Source organism: Spea bombifrons, chromosome 2, assembly GCF_027358695.1.
Source record: "Spea bombifrons isolate aSpeBom1 chromosome 2, aSpeBom1.2.pri, whole genome shotgun sequence".
Classification (NCBI taxonomy): Eukaryota; Metazoa; Chordata; class Amphibia; order Anura; family Pelobatidae; genus Spea; species Spea bombifrons.
The window spans coordinates 109,444,607-109,462,116 of NC_071088.1; the positions used below are offsets into that span (position 1 = coordinate 109,444,607).

Consider the following 17,510-nt stretch of genomic DNA (forward strand, 5'->3'; position numbering starts at 1 on the left):
ACATACAGCAACAGACTGACTTCACTAGGCCAATTGATTTTTTTATGCATTATACAAGATTTTTTTTATTATTATTATTATTTGTTTTCATCTTTGGTACAAACAGTTTGTTTCATCGCAGTAAGTCTTGAAGGTATAGGGGAGCACTTACAAATGTTTATAACTCGATAACCATCAGTGCCTCACCAGTAAGGAAGAAAAAAAAAGGGGGTCATAAATACAACCCACACGCCATACAGCCAGGGGGGACAGCATGGAGAAATCCACATGGGCAAGTATGAAGTTATTGCCTAAGCAAAAGCTCCTATTGGGACACTTCGACATTGCTCTAAGAGACATATAGTGTCACTCAAGGTCTTCACACTGGGAAATGACATCATATAGTGAGTGGGGTCTGAGGAAGCCCATCCTGCAGCGCAAGCCTAGCGGTATGTCGAGAGGGTGGGGGCTTTGCCAGAGCTGGTGTTGGGGGGCCTCTTTTACACCAGTGTCTCTACTACTGCGGAGAATATGTGTGAGCGTGATTGTGTGTGTGTGAATGAGCATGAATGTTTATGTATGAGAGTGTGTTAGCATGTGTAAATTTGTGTTTACATATTTGGGCAAGAGTGTTAAGTTGGGGGGCCCCGGGGCAATTTTCACTGTGGTTCCTAGTTATACCCCTGCAGTAGGGAAAGGAGCATCTGTATATTACCTTCTGGTGTCCTGGTTCTATGTGGCTGCCTCTGATCTGTTGCTGGCAGTGAGATAAACCATAAAGGGTTTGCAGTTAAAGGTCGTGTTAAGGCCATATTTCACAGCAGTGGTCAAGTAGTAGTATATTCTAGTACAGGTCATCTACATCCAGGGACAGATGGTCCAGGGGCAGCAGACCCTCTAGATCACTTTATTGAGCAATCAGGCCTCTTCTCTAAGGGCCAATTAGAGGGCAGATCTCCGATGTGTAAGATAGACTTTGTGGTGTTTGCACAAAGCAGGAATTGACACATTTGGCTTCAGCATCTGTAATGTTTTCACATGACTCAAGCATTAGTATTTTCTATATTTTAGGTTTTGAAATGGTTCTGTCCAAGAAATATTTATTATCTTGGGCGTGACGATTCTGAATACTTTACAAGACAAACCATCTGTACTTGCTACCGCTACATAAAGAAGCGTACAGTCAGTTCCTGAGGGATTCCCGCACTTCTACATTGGTATCCCAAAGCACCCTTACATTTCAAAGGGCTAAAGGAAAAGCTTGTTTTAGTTAATTAAGTTATTTTTTTTACTAGTGTTGTCACTTACTGATCACTAGTTTTCTAATCAAGCTATTTAGAAAAGGAATACTGATTTTTATTTACATAATTTAATTTATTGAGTCACTTTCTGCAGTTACTATACTGCAGTATTGTAACTTTTAGGGCTGTGAAACAAAGAAGGACACTTGGGAGGTAGGTGCCTCCCTCTGGGTTCATGGAAAATAAAAGAACAAAGCCTAGAGGCAGATCCAGATTCAACTAACAGATTTGCACATAATGCAGATTCTACCTCCCTGCCCCCCAGCCACTGATCTAAACAAAAGAGACACGAGAAGTACAGTCTGTTGGACGCCACAAAAACTCAACACTGTTGACTGACATCCAAAGGCAGCTGCGAGTTTTTAAATAGTTTTTTCCCCATGAAATAGGGATCAGTTAAGAAAAAAAGTTTGCATTATTTACCCCTGAAATATAAGTGTGGGGCATGTATGTTGTCCATAATCATTTGGAAGGGCACGTGTTTAGTTGCCTCCCAAATATCAACCAGTCTGCCCATTCCATTCCAGGTATAATCTGTGGTGTATTTGGTAAAGTGACCTTTAAGCAATAAGAAAGCTTAATAAGGATGGACTTAAGGCCCTACAAATCTCTAAGTCTAAAGCGAAAAAAAACATTGGATGAAAACAGTTTAATGGAATCATGAATCAAATCAATGGTTTAGCCATAAAAAAGCAAGGACTCTTCTCCATTCTATATTTGGAAGTAGATGTGATGGAATTCCTCTTGCCAAAATGTTAGCTTTTTGAGCACTGGCTGTATGCTTTTGTGAAAATATTTATGGTTTAATACCCCTGATCTCTTCTGTTTGAAAATTGTCTTTCAAGTCAATGTTAGATGCAACTCTGTCAAAATCTGCAAATAACTCTATATTGACCTAGTTTTATGTACAGAACAAAACATGATAATATCTCAAGTAAGGTTCTATGCATATGCACTCATCGTGTACAATTAGCAATGCCAACCGTGTATGCCTTTCTTCCTCCTAAAACACACAAACCCATTTTGCATCCACTAGGAGAGACTTAGTAAATCAAGTGTTTATGTGCCAGAGGCGGCACAGCCTTCAGTCTGAGTTCACTTGCGCCCAGAAGGATGCCAACCACACTCCACTGGTGAGCTCCATGAAGGCCAAAACGTACATCTGGGAATGTTGGTTCAGAGGAAATTTCGGTTCTGGACTGTCTGTGTGGGCAGGATGGGACTGAAATGTCAATGGAGATTTTTCCTCTGTAATAACACAAGTAAGCTAAACCTTGAGATCCTCCTGAGTAGAGATGCATAGTAGGGAAGGTTATTAATTAGTCGTCCTTTCTCAAACTTTCTTGCATGTGAGATTAGGTCTGGACTGGCCATCTGGCATACTAAGCAAATCCCCCACAGCCTATAGGGACAAATTACTGATACTTCAACTCAAGCAGTAGATAAGGGTTGTGCAGTGTGCAGCCGCAGCAAAAGCATAAAACATGTGGCTGAGCGTATATAGCTGGCGGCTGTATGTACGTCATTTGGTGGCCACTGTCCTTGAAGCAACAAAGCCACTAAGTTATCCCCGTCTAGCCCTGGCTGTGCTAGTCTCTGAACCCAATTCTCAATGTGATGGCACATCATCATGTAGCACACCGTGGATGCTTGGCCTTTTCCTGCCAATTCACATTGTCAAATGGCATGAGATGGTATTTGAGCTTGACGTCGACAGCTGTAAATGGTGTTTCTTACACCTCATACTGGAAGAGCTGAAGGTGGGGGGGGGGTGAGGCTGCATAGCATGGGTTAAGTCAGCTGAGATAAGGGGATCACGGAAAATAAAAACAGTATAGAGAGAGAAAGAAAATGACCTCGATGGCGTTGTAACAAGGCGTATCTCATTTCAAATGGACAAAAAGACGAAAATGGCCAAAAGGCGTAACCAAGACTTTTCATGGGACTTTGTAACCTAATTTAGAAGAATATTTTAATTTATCAACACATTTCTGCTGTTCTTATACATTATTGTTAGCTTTTAGGGCTGCAGAACAATGGAATACACTCATACACCAAACATGTTCAGATATTACAAAAGATATACATGGGATGGGGAGATTCTGGGCCAAAAGAGGGACAATTGGGAGGCATGCCATGGAGGGCCAATGCATCAGGAAGCCTGAATAGAAAAAGGTCACAAGGTAGCAGCTGTGGGGACACCAGTCTAGACAACAATGACATCATAGCAGAAGATCTATACATCGAAAAAAATGATGTAACAGAGGATTGTTGTAATTAGTTCATTTACGTATGTATCGCTTTAAAGATATCTTTATTCGTAGAGAGACATCACTCGTGCAAATCGTGGTGAGAATAGACGATGCAGCTCCACTAAACGTCATGCTTGCCCTTTACAAATATGGCGGCAGCGTCGCCACCAGTTCACATGTCAGACCGCCAGTCTTATCTCCGCCCAATGCTATCGCGGTTGCTGGGTAACGCTCTGGCGGAAGTGATTTGGTTTTTTTTTATTCATTTTCCCGCGGTTGGTGTGTGAATGTTATCTTCGGCAAGCGTCAGGCAGGACGAACAGCTGTGTTAGGGGAAGTCGGACTTTTCTCCGTTGCTTTTAATTCGGCGCGCGTTATCTGGCACACGGAGGGTAAAGGTCACAGGGAACTCCTGCGCATCGGTCTCAAAGCACTTTGTCCAGACGGGGATCCGGCTAGTCGGTGGGCTTAGGTGCTTGGCTGGTGACGTCAGCCGGTGTAGGTTAGCCCCTTCCTCCGCGCTGCGCTCGCCCTGTCTCCGAGTCATGCTGCCGAAGAGTCCGCGGAAAGTGTCCAACCACACCACGGAGGAGCCTGTCAGTCAGGGCGGGTAGGTCTCTATTCAACTCATCGTTTCATCCATTAGATTGTAAGCTCTCGAGCGGGCCCCTCAAAAGCCCACCATTCCTGTCGGGAACCCTGTATAAAGTGCCATCACGGGCAATGTGCTCAACTCCTGATGTGTCTGTATGTATTAATGTATATTTATTGTGTTAGCTACTGCAATGTAATTGTACAGTGCTGAGTAATAGCGTGTAATAAATACAAGATGATAGTTTCCCCCAAAAGTACTTGTGGGGAGGTTTTCAGGGTCTGGTAAGAGTAGCCCACCCCAGCATGTCAGAATGAAAGGGTCCTTTTGATTGTCATATGATACCCTATGTATCATTTAATTCATCCCTGCGTTAGATGCTGAGGGGAACTACCATGTATTGTTAAGGGGACACTCCAGCCACTGCATGTGCTATAATGCATCGCTTTGAGGTTTTGTGGTGTCCCCCTTTCACATGCAGGGTAGGGGGTTGTGAAATCCTACAGTATGTGTTTGTCTGTCGCTTCCAGCAGTTATCTGCACAGAAGATGCGTTTGACAGGACATGTCTGGTCTTATACTTACCGGAATCATCAGGCCACAGACGGGGAGGGCAACCGAAGAATGAATATTAAAGTAGTTATTGCGTTCTTCTTCATTAGTGAGTTGTCACTAACTGCCCTTAAAATAAAAAGAGAGGTTAATACATATATTGACCTAAAATGTGGCCACTTCTGTCATGACCGCGTTATGGGGCATATGCAGCTGTTGGCCACAGTGATGCCATCAGACTGCAGCCACCTTAGAGTGTCGGGGCCAGGTGGCCATCACTAGTCCGGCCCTGAGCAAATGCGTCACCTGTGGGCTTTTGCTGGGTAAATTACCGTGTACTTGACGAAAAGGCCATGGTGGTCTACAGACATGTGCTGTGACTTATGGGTTGTCTTCTGCCTGATTCAGCCCGTTCGCTTTTAACTCATCACGATTAATGGCATTCTGTGACCAAAAAAATCATTTTTTTTTTTAATTTTACAATGTTTGTTTTAACATAATATACTCCTTTTTACTTCACTTAGAGGTTGGAAATGGAACTACCTAAAAAGCAGATGTGGTGGTTAGTATGACATAGTAGTTTAAAGAGGCACATGTACCCTATGGATGTCCTGAATATGAGACAAGACCAAAGACAAGTTCCTTTTACTGGAGGAAAGAAAATATTGGCACACTAGATGGGCTCAATGTTTTCATCTGCTATCAAATTCCACACATAAGTGTACAATGTACGCTATTTGGACTGTATGCATGTATGTAACGCTACTTATTAATGATAAAATATAAGGCCAACATTAAAAAAAAAAAAAAAAACTCCTACGTTTTTATGCACGTTCGGCAATTTTGCTTGAGATTTCCTCCCTTGGATAAGTGTAGCTGCTGAAAAGCCTGTTTATGTTCTGCAGGATCCCCCGAGTAAAATAACGCCCCACATGCACCATTTTTTTATGCTCCAGAGGTTTACATGTTTTTTTTTTTTAATTATTATTTTGGGTTAGTGGCCAACAGAGCTTCTGTGTCTGCTGGGTGGGGTAATAGGGTGTGTTTAAACTTGAAACAAGTGTTTTTGCACTTTTTATCAAGGTAGTTGGCAGCATGACTAGATATCCTTTTGGGGTCTTAGTAATTACCAGATACCCCCAATGAAGTCATGATGACATCACAGGGATGGATCCCTTTTTAAACATTTAGATTTTTTATTATGAGAAACAGAATTTGATGGAAGATAGCTATTCTGCCCATCTAGCCTGCACGTGATGTAAATACAAGTCCTTTGCCGTGTCTTCACGATAGCCTTATGCCTATTCGATGTATGTGCAACTTTCCTTCCAGTGTTAACCTCTACCACCTCTGCTGGGAACCTCTTCCACTTGTCTCCAGAACTGGACACAATACTCCAGCTGAGGCCTGACCAGAGATCTGTAAAGTGGTAGAACCAACTCCCTCTTTCTGCTATTGATGCCTCTAGCTCTACAAGCCCCCGCCCGGTTTGTTTTTGTCTGGCACTTTGTTGCATTGTCGGATTACCTTAAAAGCCTTGAAAATAATTACCCCCAAGTTCCTCTTCTCTTGTTTCTGGCAGGACGGTGCCCCCAATTATTGCCTTTGATTTTTTTGCAGTGCATTATTTTATACTTATGACCATTAAACTGCCACGCTTGACCATTCTTCTAATTTACTTGAAGTGTTGGCAATTATTCTTATTACTTAAAATTTCTTTTTGTCTATCTTGATTGTTTCCCTAATTCTGGTGTTTAACCCTCTAATCAAAGAGAGGAGAGCCTACCCCAAAATGTATATACAACCCCAGGAGTGAAACTGAAACATATCTGCGGGTTAATAGTTAAGTGCGCAGATATGAAGATTTGTTTTGTTAGCAGCAGACAGGAAGTGTCCGGCAGCTGGCCTTTCATCTGTTTGCTGCCCTGGGGAGGACATTGCTGAAACGACTTGATCGGTGTGTTACTGTAACCGGGCTAAAGTCCCTGCCTCCTGAAGCCAAGGCTTCGTTTAACCCGTTACACACTGAATATCCTGTTTTGTCCTTTTTTAACCGTATGTTAACCATGATTCTCTTTTTTTTTTAATCTTTAGTGTAAGCTCACAAATTATGTCACGTGCCCGCCCCCCCCTCATGTGTTCAAGGACCAATGATGCGTTCTTTCAATGGTGGCGGACCAAGATTTAGTGCTTAAACATTTTTCGTAGGCTTTCGAGTGAACGGTCACTTGGCCAATTACAAACTTGAAAAAATTAAAAATGTATTTTTCCCCTCCTTTCGTAACACTAAAACCCTCTACACTACCCAGGTCAATCTTCAATCCCACTAAACTAACTTATCAGTAACCTCCCAAAAGATCCCAGAAAAAATCTAATAAGCATGGTGGAAGAGCCAAAATTGCTCTCTTCCTCCTTTTGATTAAAGTGAGAAAAGTAAAAGCCAGTGTTCACACAGTTGGGCTGTCAACAAGCTAAGTATTTCTGTGTAGTAAGTCTGGGCACAATGTCTGTTGTTGATTTGATTAAAACGTAATACTATATACAATTATCTTATATCTTGCGAACAATTCATGCAGCGCATCCTACAGTTCACACAAACGTTGCGACAAAACTAGAACTGACAGAATAAGACGGACTGTGACATGAGATATAGTGGGCCCGGCTCGCAAGCCTACGATCCAAAGCTATGTAGCAAAAATATATAAGAAAACACCCTTCTGCCAGTGTGGGCATGTCTAAAAACTCTCCAATGCTCTGAATTGATAAAAGTACAAAGCTGGCAATGTGTAATGACACGAGGTATGGCACTTTGATTCCTTACTCACTGTTTAATGATCTTCCTAATTTGAACATGCCTGCTCTTATATGCATAGCCTTGAGCGTGACACAGGGTAAGTATTGCAGGAGACACAGCCTTCCACCTCGATTTTGTTAGATCTCATCAGTGCAGGATAGCAACGACTTGCGCAGGCTAGAATGACAATGGCAGCGATAGTCTTTCCCTCTGTAGTTCTCAGTCTTGCTAGAGCTCCTGTGGCGTGGCCAGGTTGTGCAGGGGACTGGTGCGGTGTACCTGGACGGATGCATCTGTAAGCAGTGATAGTACGATAAAGAGTGTGGCAATGAAGTACATACAGACACGGTGCTGCATTAAAAGGTGCGGCAGCAGTAGAAAACGAATAAGGAATGTGCTACCATGTAAAACATATTAAAACGGATTCTATTAGTGAGTAAGAGCCACATCATTTAATTAAGTCAGTGGCCATATGCAGGACTGAATCCACTAAACAATCATTAAAAGAAAGTCTAGTGTTGGGGAATCTCTTATTAAGAGGAAGTAAATGAAGGCACATACTCCACATGCTACATGCCAGCCGGAGAAACTGTGCCTGATAATTGAGGTTGTAATGATGCCATAGTGCAACAACTAAAAAGAAAAGAAACCACAAAAAAGTGGGGAAAAAAGATTACAGTTTTGACACTTATACGTAAAATCTGGAGTATCAGAAGAATAGAGTGAGAATTTCCTCATGCAAGTAACTGCGTGATATGCAAGGCTAAGAAATTGCTAAGAGTTGGGGAGTTCCCAGTGTGACAAAATGACTTCAATTTGTAAAACTACTCCACTCTGCCTTTTTATTTCAATTTTTCCTAGTAAAAAATAAGGAAAGCTTTTTTTTTTTTTTTTTTTTCCCCCAATGGCTTTAAAATTCCCAGCAATATGACATCTCTACACCAAGTCCCAAACCAGGAAGGAGCTTTGGACTCTTGGATATTGCTGAGAATGTGAAGAATGGTTTACTGCAGAATTATGCCTGGCCGCTTCGATGGTTAGAACAGGTGGTACAAATTGTCTTAAACACTCTTGCAGAATTATATATTTACTTCAAACGCTCACATTCTAGTGTGAAGATTTTTTTTTTTTTCTTCAAAATTTGCCTCTGCGTCTTAAACATTGTCTTCTGGAGGGAGCAAGTGTTACACACGCTGTATGCGGTTGTACTTTATATTAGAATGTGAGATTAATGGAAGGGTGCAAATGAAACAAACCAATGGAAGACTAGGATATGTTTATCGATCCCCTTCCCACCACTAATCTGGCCATTATAAAGTAGCGTGTTTTGTTCCCACATTGTGGTGAATGCGCAGGATCTAATATAAAGCGCATATCGGAAAATGTACTTTAAGGCAATTCCATTGAAAATGTTTCCTCCAAACCCTGGATTACATCACAGATATGCGCACATGAGAGTTAATGCAACTACGGATGCTCTCGCACTCTTTCATTTGTGTTCAGCAATCATATTTAAAAAAAAAAAAAAAAAAAAAATCTCTTTCCTACTACAAGACACCTTGATCAAGACAGATATCCAGTGGAATAATGCCTGAGCCTAAATTCCTCCATTTGCCATTTATTACAGAGAGACATGAGCAGGGACATTGTCATGTACAAACTAGCTTATTTCAGACTGTTTATAACACAATTCAATAGCTGAACATACATTTCCAAAGCATCTCATGGTTATTGCAGCCCAAAACATGTACAGCTGCCGGGCGAACGTACACATTGACTGATGCGGACACCCAAAGCTTTGAAGAATAGTTACACAGGGGAAAGCACCGGCTTGTTATGATTGTAAATTTTCCTCAAAGCTGTGCCATCGTATTTCATTCTCCGATAACAGTAATTGCCATAAACAAGTGCTAAGGTATTTCATTGAATATCATCTACACCCAACCCCAAACTGACACGCCAAATAAAGGATACATTTAACTGTATAACATATTTCTCCCATTTTTTTAAAAAAATATCTTTTTTAGATATGCAAGGTCAAAGGTCACATCATGTGATATGGAAATTAAAACAATATTGAATATAAAACCTATTTTAAATCAAAACAATGCTTCCTTAGCTTCGAAACAATCCCAATATGAAAGTTCAACCTCAATTAGAAGAAATAGGTTTGTTTTTTTTTCTTTTAATCACAATGTCAACCCTGCTGTATGAATATTGTACATCACTGAGCACTAAAATTTTGCATATGTAAATTACATTTTATATCATCCTACTCAAACCACTAAAACTTTCTGCATTTGAACCCCATTTATTAAAAAAAATCCTTTTGTTATTGGCAGGCCTCGGCCGAGTAGCAGCCTGTTCCTAATTTCCATGCCTTCCCTCCCTTATCTCCTCTTTAGTGTATCTCTCTGTTGGTGCCACCAAGGATGGCAGGGAAAGTTAACCATGAGCTCCTTTTACCTGTAGATCCCGGCTGGCACGTACCTCCCAATACATGTTTCTGTGTTATACTTCTTGTTTTCCCGTGGGCTTTAGAATACATGAAGACTATAGATGTAGGTGACCTGTAGCTCTGGCTCATGTTGAAGTATTAATCAAATAATTCTTGGCCAGGCAGCGTCGACACATCCTGGCTGGAGATTATTTATACTGTTGTTCACATCTAGCTAGAGAGTTGTCGTTTGGCAATCCCTTGGTCTATATTTGTAATCTTGTTTATGAGCATATTTGTTTAAGCATTAGAAAGGTAGATTATGATTAGCCTGCCCATACAAATGTGCTCCCTTCCCCAAACAGGATAATACCTCGCATGCATAGTTTTCTAATGTTCTGGATGGCTGACGTGATCTCTTAATGCTTTTTGTGTTTTAACTTTAAATTACTGCTGGGGGGGTATCTAGTGTTTTTTGGTTGTGGAGCCTTTTGGGTTTTCACAGAACTCCGGGGTCAGTCTTAAAGAGGTTACATTACATCCCAATTATTGTTGGACGTATTAGTACTGTTGTTACGGGGCTAGGGAAGCTCCCGCCATACTGACTTCTGGTAAACAATAAAATATCTCAATTGCCTTAAGAGAACCCTCTGACCAAATTCTATGGAGAAGGGACTTGATTGGCATTACTGTAAAGAATGCCCTCGGTGTGTTTTTAGTTTGGGATGTGATCAGAATATCATGACTGCATACAATGTTATGCGATATACATACAGATCTGTAGTTAATTAAGTTAATGGAAAAACTAGACCTATTACTGTTTCAATGTTGTATTTAAAAGTCAAAGAAGAATTATTTTTTTTTCTGTGCGACTTTCCCTTGAAGTCCTTTCCTCCATAGGCTTTCCTGAGTAAGAGACTTCCTCAAAGTGATTTAAGAGGAATGCTTTTTTACCCACAAGTTTTACACAATGTGTAATAAGGAGGCAATATGGCAAATATTCAGCTGAAATATTACAATATGATGTGTTACTATGTACAGTAGTTTATATATGTCAAAAGGTAATGTTAGTCATTTAAAACTTTTTCCAGCCGTCCCTCAAAGCTAAGGGGACAGGTTGTGAGTGACTGAGGATTATTTGGAATGTGACCTCACGTTTTGTTGTATGTGTAATTTTTACAGTAAGACTATTCTTTGCTCCTGCTGGTGCCGACTTTATCCCTTGCTCTTTATGAACAGGAGATTAACATTTTCATTATTTTCAAATTTCTCATTGACTGTTAATATGTTCTCAGACATGAATTTCAAGATGCCGATTTCGTGTCCTTGTGTGAGAAATTAAGAATATCTGATCATGTGAAGAGAAGAGCCTGGCATACGTATGAGAAATTGTTCGCCTCTGGCTGTGTCTTGGTAAGTGTTAGTGTTTGGAGTTATAGAGTCTTTCAGTCCGTGATCTCCAAAGCGTCTGTGGAGGAAATAGTTTCCCCGAGGGCTTTATACACTACTACTTCATGCTTCCTATAGCTCTGCTCTCCACCTTCCCAAACTTTTTTTTCAGTAATCTCTCTTCCCTCTCTAGCAACTGTATAGGTCTGTTTTGCACATTTTAATACCCTCCTACATCCCATGTCATCTCCCTCCCTTTCCAACTTTTCTGACCAGGGCCTTGCTAACTGCTCGAAGAACAAAACCGCATCAGAGATAATATTTCGCTTCATTACTCTGCTTACTGTACATGGTACCCAAACCCTGTCTCTTTGTAGCAGCCTCCTTCAACTGCTTTATAGTCTTTCTGATTCCCTCCAATGTCACTCCTTGGCCACTCTGCTATATTCGCTTGCGTCTCATTTTCTCTTTTCAATGTCCTAATACCACTTCATCTTCTCTTTCCACTAGTGGGTTCCCCACCTCTTTCAAACATGCCCTCGTCTCTGATTTTCAAAGAAATGGGGATGTGGGATGCAGAAGGTTTAACTGCAATCATGTCTCCCGTCTCCTGCTGGCCTACAAACTTCTGGAATGTTTAATTTACTGTCCCGTAGCCTATTTTCTCCCCTTGATAGTCTGTAATGTGGTCCATTCGATGACACTGTACTGAGACACTCTCCTCAATCCCAAAATAAAATGTATCTTGGACATATACAGCCTTTGTTGTTGAGAACCTCTTTCTCCTTCAGATATGTTATTGTTATGGCATATGTGACATGGCTTGCTCCAGAACCAAATCCTGTCTGACTGTATCTTTAGCGTCTCCTTTTCTAGTACTTGTTCCTCGCCATTACTACATTCTGTTGATGTGCCTCAGAACTCGTGTTTGGGGCCTCTTTTCTTTATCGGCACACCCCAGTATAATCTCTGTGCCAGCAACACGCTATTCCCTGGCCTCTCACCCTTTCTTCTAACATGTCTAGTTAACGGTCTCTCTGAAATTGCATTTTGGATATCATCCTACTAACCGTTCAACATCTTCAAGACTGAGCTTCTGGTTATTCTCTTTTCTCGATCAATCCAAAATTACCTGTCATTCGATGTTGAGAATTCCACATCTAACCAACATGCCTAACTTGTTGCCTTGGTGCCACACTTAACGCCATTCTTTCCTTCACCCTTTAGTGGCTCACTTAAGTCTGATGCCTTCACATATCTACTGACCTGTGTCCTTTCCTCACACAATAGACTACTAAATACTAACCGACCTTCCCCTCGTCCTGCCTTTACCCCTCCACTTCTGCTACACTCATTTCTGTATGCTCAGCATTATTATTGTCAATTTTAATGTTGATCGTGGTAACTGTCCTCTTTTTGTAGTAGTGCTGTTGAAGCTGCTGACGCGCTATAAGTAATGTAGCGGGATAGTTGGCTAATACTAGAATAGTGAAGAGGAGGGTATGAGCCTTCACAAGATCCTCATCACATCCTGATTTTGGTCCTTGTGATATTTATTTATTTATTTGGGGGGGGTTGCTTTTGTTGTGAACGAGAATAGCTTGATAAGCTATTCTTAGGGTTAGGTTCGACTCGCTCGCTTAGAGTTGTGGGTTTACTGCTGCAACAAATAGCGCTTTTCCTTAAAAATGAACATGGAATGTATGTGGATCTTTAAGTGAGCAAATGTCATTTGTAATATAAGTAGTGTTTAAGCGCTCAACGCATTACACTGATAGAAGATAGAAAAAAACCTTAAAGGCACTGATATAAAAACTATTTTTGTTACAATATTCTTTGCAAAAACAATTGATTTATAAAACAAAAAAAAATTAGCAGGCTATTTAATTTTATTTATTTGTTTTTTAAGCGGGACTCCATAATGAAAATAGAATCGTTTGGCCTCTGTCTCTTCATTGCTTCAGTCGATTGTGATGAAATGACGTTTACATTTACAGAACTCTTGAAGGCTGTAAATATGAGGTAGGTGAAACAGGCGACTAGTGACTGTCATGCTTTTTCAACTTTTTAAGCACCAACCCAAATGCGAATTCAGTGCCAAAGGACTGTGGAACACAGGGACTCTAATAGGTAGTACTTTTTGGTACACATTAAACTTTTCATTCACAAGCAATTGTTTCTTAGAACCAGGGCACTGATAGAAATGGTCAGAGCCATCCTTTAACACTTTAAGGATGGAGGATGTAATTATATGTCGTCTGCTACTGTCGCCGATTGCAGCTGCCATCAGTGGCAGGACCGCTGCTGCAGACTGAATGGAGACCCAACAGCAGCCCATAGGGTCCACTTCTGTGCATGGGATTTCACTGTTCATGAGGCAGGGAGAACATTGTTGTGGTGTGTACCCCACAAACTATATACCGTATTTGCTCGTTTTATAAGACGAGGTTTGTTTCAGAGCAAATGCCCTGAAATATATCCCTCGTTTTTATATTCGAGGTGATTCCAGGGGCTTCTATGACTGAGCGCCGGCATCACTTGACCTTCTGGTGCTCCACCATAAAGGCACTGATGGAAGTGGCGGCAGCAGTGGAGGTTGTCGGTGCGCATCCCGCAGCCGGTGAACGTTCGCGGGATGCTCACAGACAACCTCCGCTGCTGTATGTATATAGGGGTGTATAAGGCATATCTGGGGGGCAGAGTAGCAAGCCTTATATTCAGGCCTTTAATTTTTTTTCCTAAATATTCAAATTTTGGGTGGTTGTCTTATAATCCGGGTCATTTTATAATTGAGCAAATATAGTATTGTTTGTTTTTTTTCTTGGACAGCTTTCTCGTTATACCCCTTTTTTAGTAGTATTTTTTTAGTGTGAATAATATGTCGCAAAAAGGGCAAATAATGTCTTATGCAAATTTATCTGCTGCTGATAAAAATACCGTTTATGTCCAGCAACCTTCCCTGAGTAGAATGATAGCACAAATGTATAGGTTTTTAATGCAAGATGCTCCCTTACATAGTAAATTATTTTTACATAATTTTAAAGTTTTGGATTGGGGCCAAGGAATCTGTTACTTTTAATACTTATTACCTGAACGAGTGCTGTTACACGGAATCGATCAGCAGGATGCTAGCGAAGAGGAAACCCCAGGCTGTCGAAAGACATCCTGATATACTATGTACCAGTGGGGTGCAAGAACCATATGATGTACTATTACGTCATCGGTCATCTAGGGCCTGATTTATAGGATGTAATAGTACGTCATAAGCAAGTAAATGGCATTCCCCCCCCATTAATATTTCATCACATGACAATTTACAGACGCCTGTTAAGAAGCCATTTCTGTTTCTATTGCAACAACCTATCACTGTCTGCTTTTTGTGTCGCTTTACAAGAGTTCCTGGCACACTGGCATATAAAACTTTAGTTTGAAAGCTGAACACCTTTTGATACTCCATGTTTGCTGATAAAACTATTTTTTAATGATTAATAAGTAAAAACAAGAAAAAATGTGAATTGTAATCTGATCTTAAAATCATATTTATCATTTATTTGTTTAAATTCATTATTTTCCTTACAGCGTTAATAAATGTTTTCGAATGCTAAGAGAAATGGATGACAACTTGGACAATCTCAGCACCAAAGTAGACAATGCCGTATCAAAGTTGAAGACAAAATATGATACAATGTGTCTCTTATACCAGAAGTTTCAAAGGTAATGATTTATGATGATGTATTGGCATAGATGCATGTCACGGTTTAATCTATGTTTGTTGTACACTAGCAACTCTTTGCTATTAGGTGAGGATGTGTATTCTCTCCATTCCATTGCAGTGTAAGGAAGTTTTACTTATTAAGAGTCGTAGGTAAATGGAACAGCCTCCAATCAGAAGTGCATGGGGCTAATACAGCGAGGGAATTTAAACATGCATGGGATAGGCATAAAGTTATCCTGAATCTAAGACATGGGTTTATTAAGTTCTGAGTCAGGAACAATGGTTCTTTCCAGATGTCAAATTCAACCTGTTTCTGCCATGACTGTAGCGGGAGAACTAATAATTTGTCAATACATAAAAAAATGTTTTCCTGATGTTTCCATCCCGTCGATTTTAAGTCCTGTTGAATTCTAGTACACTCGTTACAATTTTATAAATGGATGCATCTTGTTCTGAATAAATGCGATGCTCCATTCTTGTGGAGTGAGTGCTGCTGATTGGTCGATTTAAAATAAATAATAATAAAAAAAATTATTCAGCGGTAGGATGGATTGCAGTGGACTGCAGTTCCTGACGCAGGGGGTGACCTCGTACCCGAGCCAGTCATTGGGAGCCACCATTAACCCTAATGCCAGAAGTCTTGATTGCGTGAGACTGGATGGGTGGATGGATGTCTTACTTTTGCAATAAAAGCAAGGATTCATTCATGAATAGTGAGAGCCTCAATAAAGTAAAAAAAAAAAAAATATATATACAATGTCCAAAAATCAGTGTATTGACTATCACTGCATATTCTGCAATACGGCTTAATCCTGCAATTCAGATGCCTGAGAAAAACAAAAGGCCGGCATACTTGTGAAAACGTATCTTGTTATGTATGGTATATTATTTAACAGTTTATTTTTTGTGTGCCTACCTTGTCCTATTTTGTGTGCTGTTTCACAGTGTAGTGTGCCCTGTAGAGTTACTGAAAAAATATATAGATCTCTCTCTCTCTCTATATATATATATATATATATATATATATATATATATATATATAATATATAGATCATACAAAAATCTGTGCATGTAGGCTGTTTCTGTAATCTACAGATGCAGCTGAATACATTGTGGTGGGGGAAAGCAACAAAAGTTATGCCTCCCTTTGCCAGAGATTGGTGACCAAAATATATACTTTTGTTGGGTTATTTTAAGTTGATGGGCTGCTAAAAAGTCCCAAATGAGACGTATCCTTTTGGAAAATAAACTTGAGAATTTAAGTTTGGAAAAGGGATGGGGATGTTCCTTTTTGTTAACCCTGTAACGTCTAAAGAACACCCATGCATGTCTTTTTCTCCGAATTCATTTTGGAATGCATTTTGGTTTAACTAAACTGGTTTGGGGGACCATTTTCAAAGTAAAATAGAAAGCTCTATCTGTCATGGAACAAACAATATACCATTTATGCGGATGCGTGAAAAATTAAAAAGAGAATCATGGTTAATGTAAAAATGCAGAAAAGTATCTGTTTTGGGCACAAATAAAGCCATTTTTTACTTTTGCATATATAAAATATACCGCCCCTCCTGCTCATCGAGTTATTTTGCTTTTGTGCGGAAACGACAGCTCCTTTTTAAATGATATTTAAAAATGATAATGGTATATGATATTTGAAATTGTAACAATAAATGCCATTAGTCTTGAGGTTTGAGCGGAAAGCGTTTGTAGTAATCACTGTTGTGTGGTGCTGCCCCCATGTGGCTGCAGTATGATTAACATTGTAACATTCACCAAATACAAGGCACATTTTTTTCAAATGTAAGGTATTTGTTTCAAACCTCTTATGGTATTTCAAAGGTTTGACAATAGCACCTACATTTAAAAAAAAAATATATATATATAAAAATCTTTGGGTGAAACTTGTCACTAGTGCAACATAGTATTGTCATATATATTTCCACTGACTATTTCAGTTTTTGAAAGTAGCTGTTTTCTGTTTGCTTTCTTATAATCCAGCTTCTTATATGCTTGTCTGTTAGCATGACACACGTCTGTAGCTGAACAACGAGTAAGCAGGGCATAAATGATGAGGGGTTCCTGCTAATCTAACAATCTTTCTTGCTTGTTTTATTATTTTAAAGGGAGATGAAGTTCGTTTGGCAAATACATGGGGTATTCTGGATAAATCCCCCCCCAGCTAAATGCCCTGCAGCAGGTGCATTCAGCCAAATGCATCTCTGTACTCTTTACGTACTCCGCTCCAGTCAGGCCCATCACTGGCTCTGCTGGACACGGTGTGCAGGGGTTTGTTTAGACACGCATGTGCATGTGTCTTCAATGGTTCAATGGCAGCACTTTCCAGCCACCGATTGGCTGCTTAAGCTGTCAATCAGTGATTGAAACCTACTCATTCACTTAACTGGACGTAATGTGCCGTCTCTTCAGCCAATCAGTGGCACGAAATTTCAGATCCTCGGAGGAAAAAGATTTTGCAAAATTACTACAAATTCTCTCAGCA

General features: G+C 40.2%; 1 protein-coding gene across 1 annotated transcript in view; it reads left to right on the forward strand.

Moving 5' to 3' along the window:
• The first annotated feature begins 3,806 nt into the window (after positions 1 to 3,806).
• RB1 (RB transcriptional corepressor 1) overlaps positions 3,807 to 17,510 on the forward strand; it is an 89,735-nt gene continuing 76,031 nt past the window's right edge. Inside the window, exons 1-4 of the mRNA XM_053455539.1 lie at positions 3,807 to 4,142; positions 11,202 to 11,319; positions 13,205 to 13,317; positions 14,875 to 15,009. Of these exons, the coding sequence (XP_053311514.1) occupies positions 4,078 to 4,142; positions 11,202 to 11,319; positions 13,205 to 13,317; positions 14,875 to 15,009 (431 nt within the window). The 5' untranslated portion in view covers positions 3,807 to 4,077. The remainder of the gene's footprint in view (positions 4,143 to 11,201; positions 11,320 to 13,204; positions 13,318 to 14,874; positions 15,010 to 17,510) is intronic.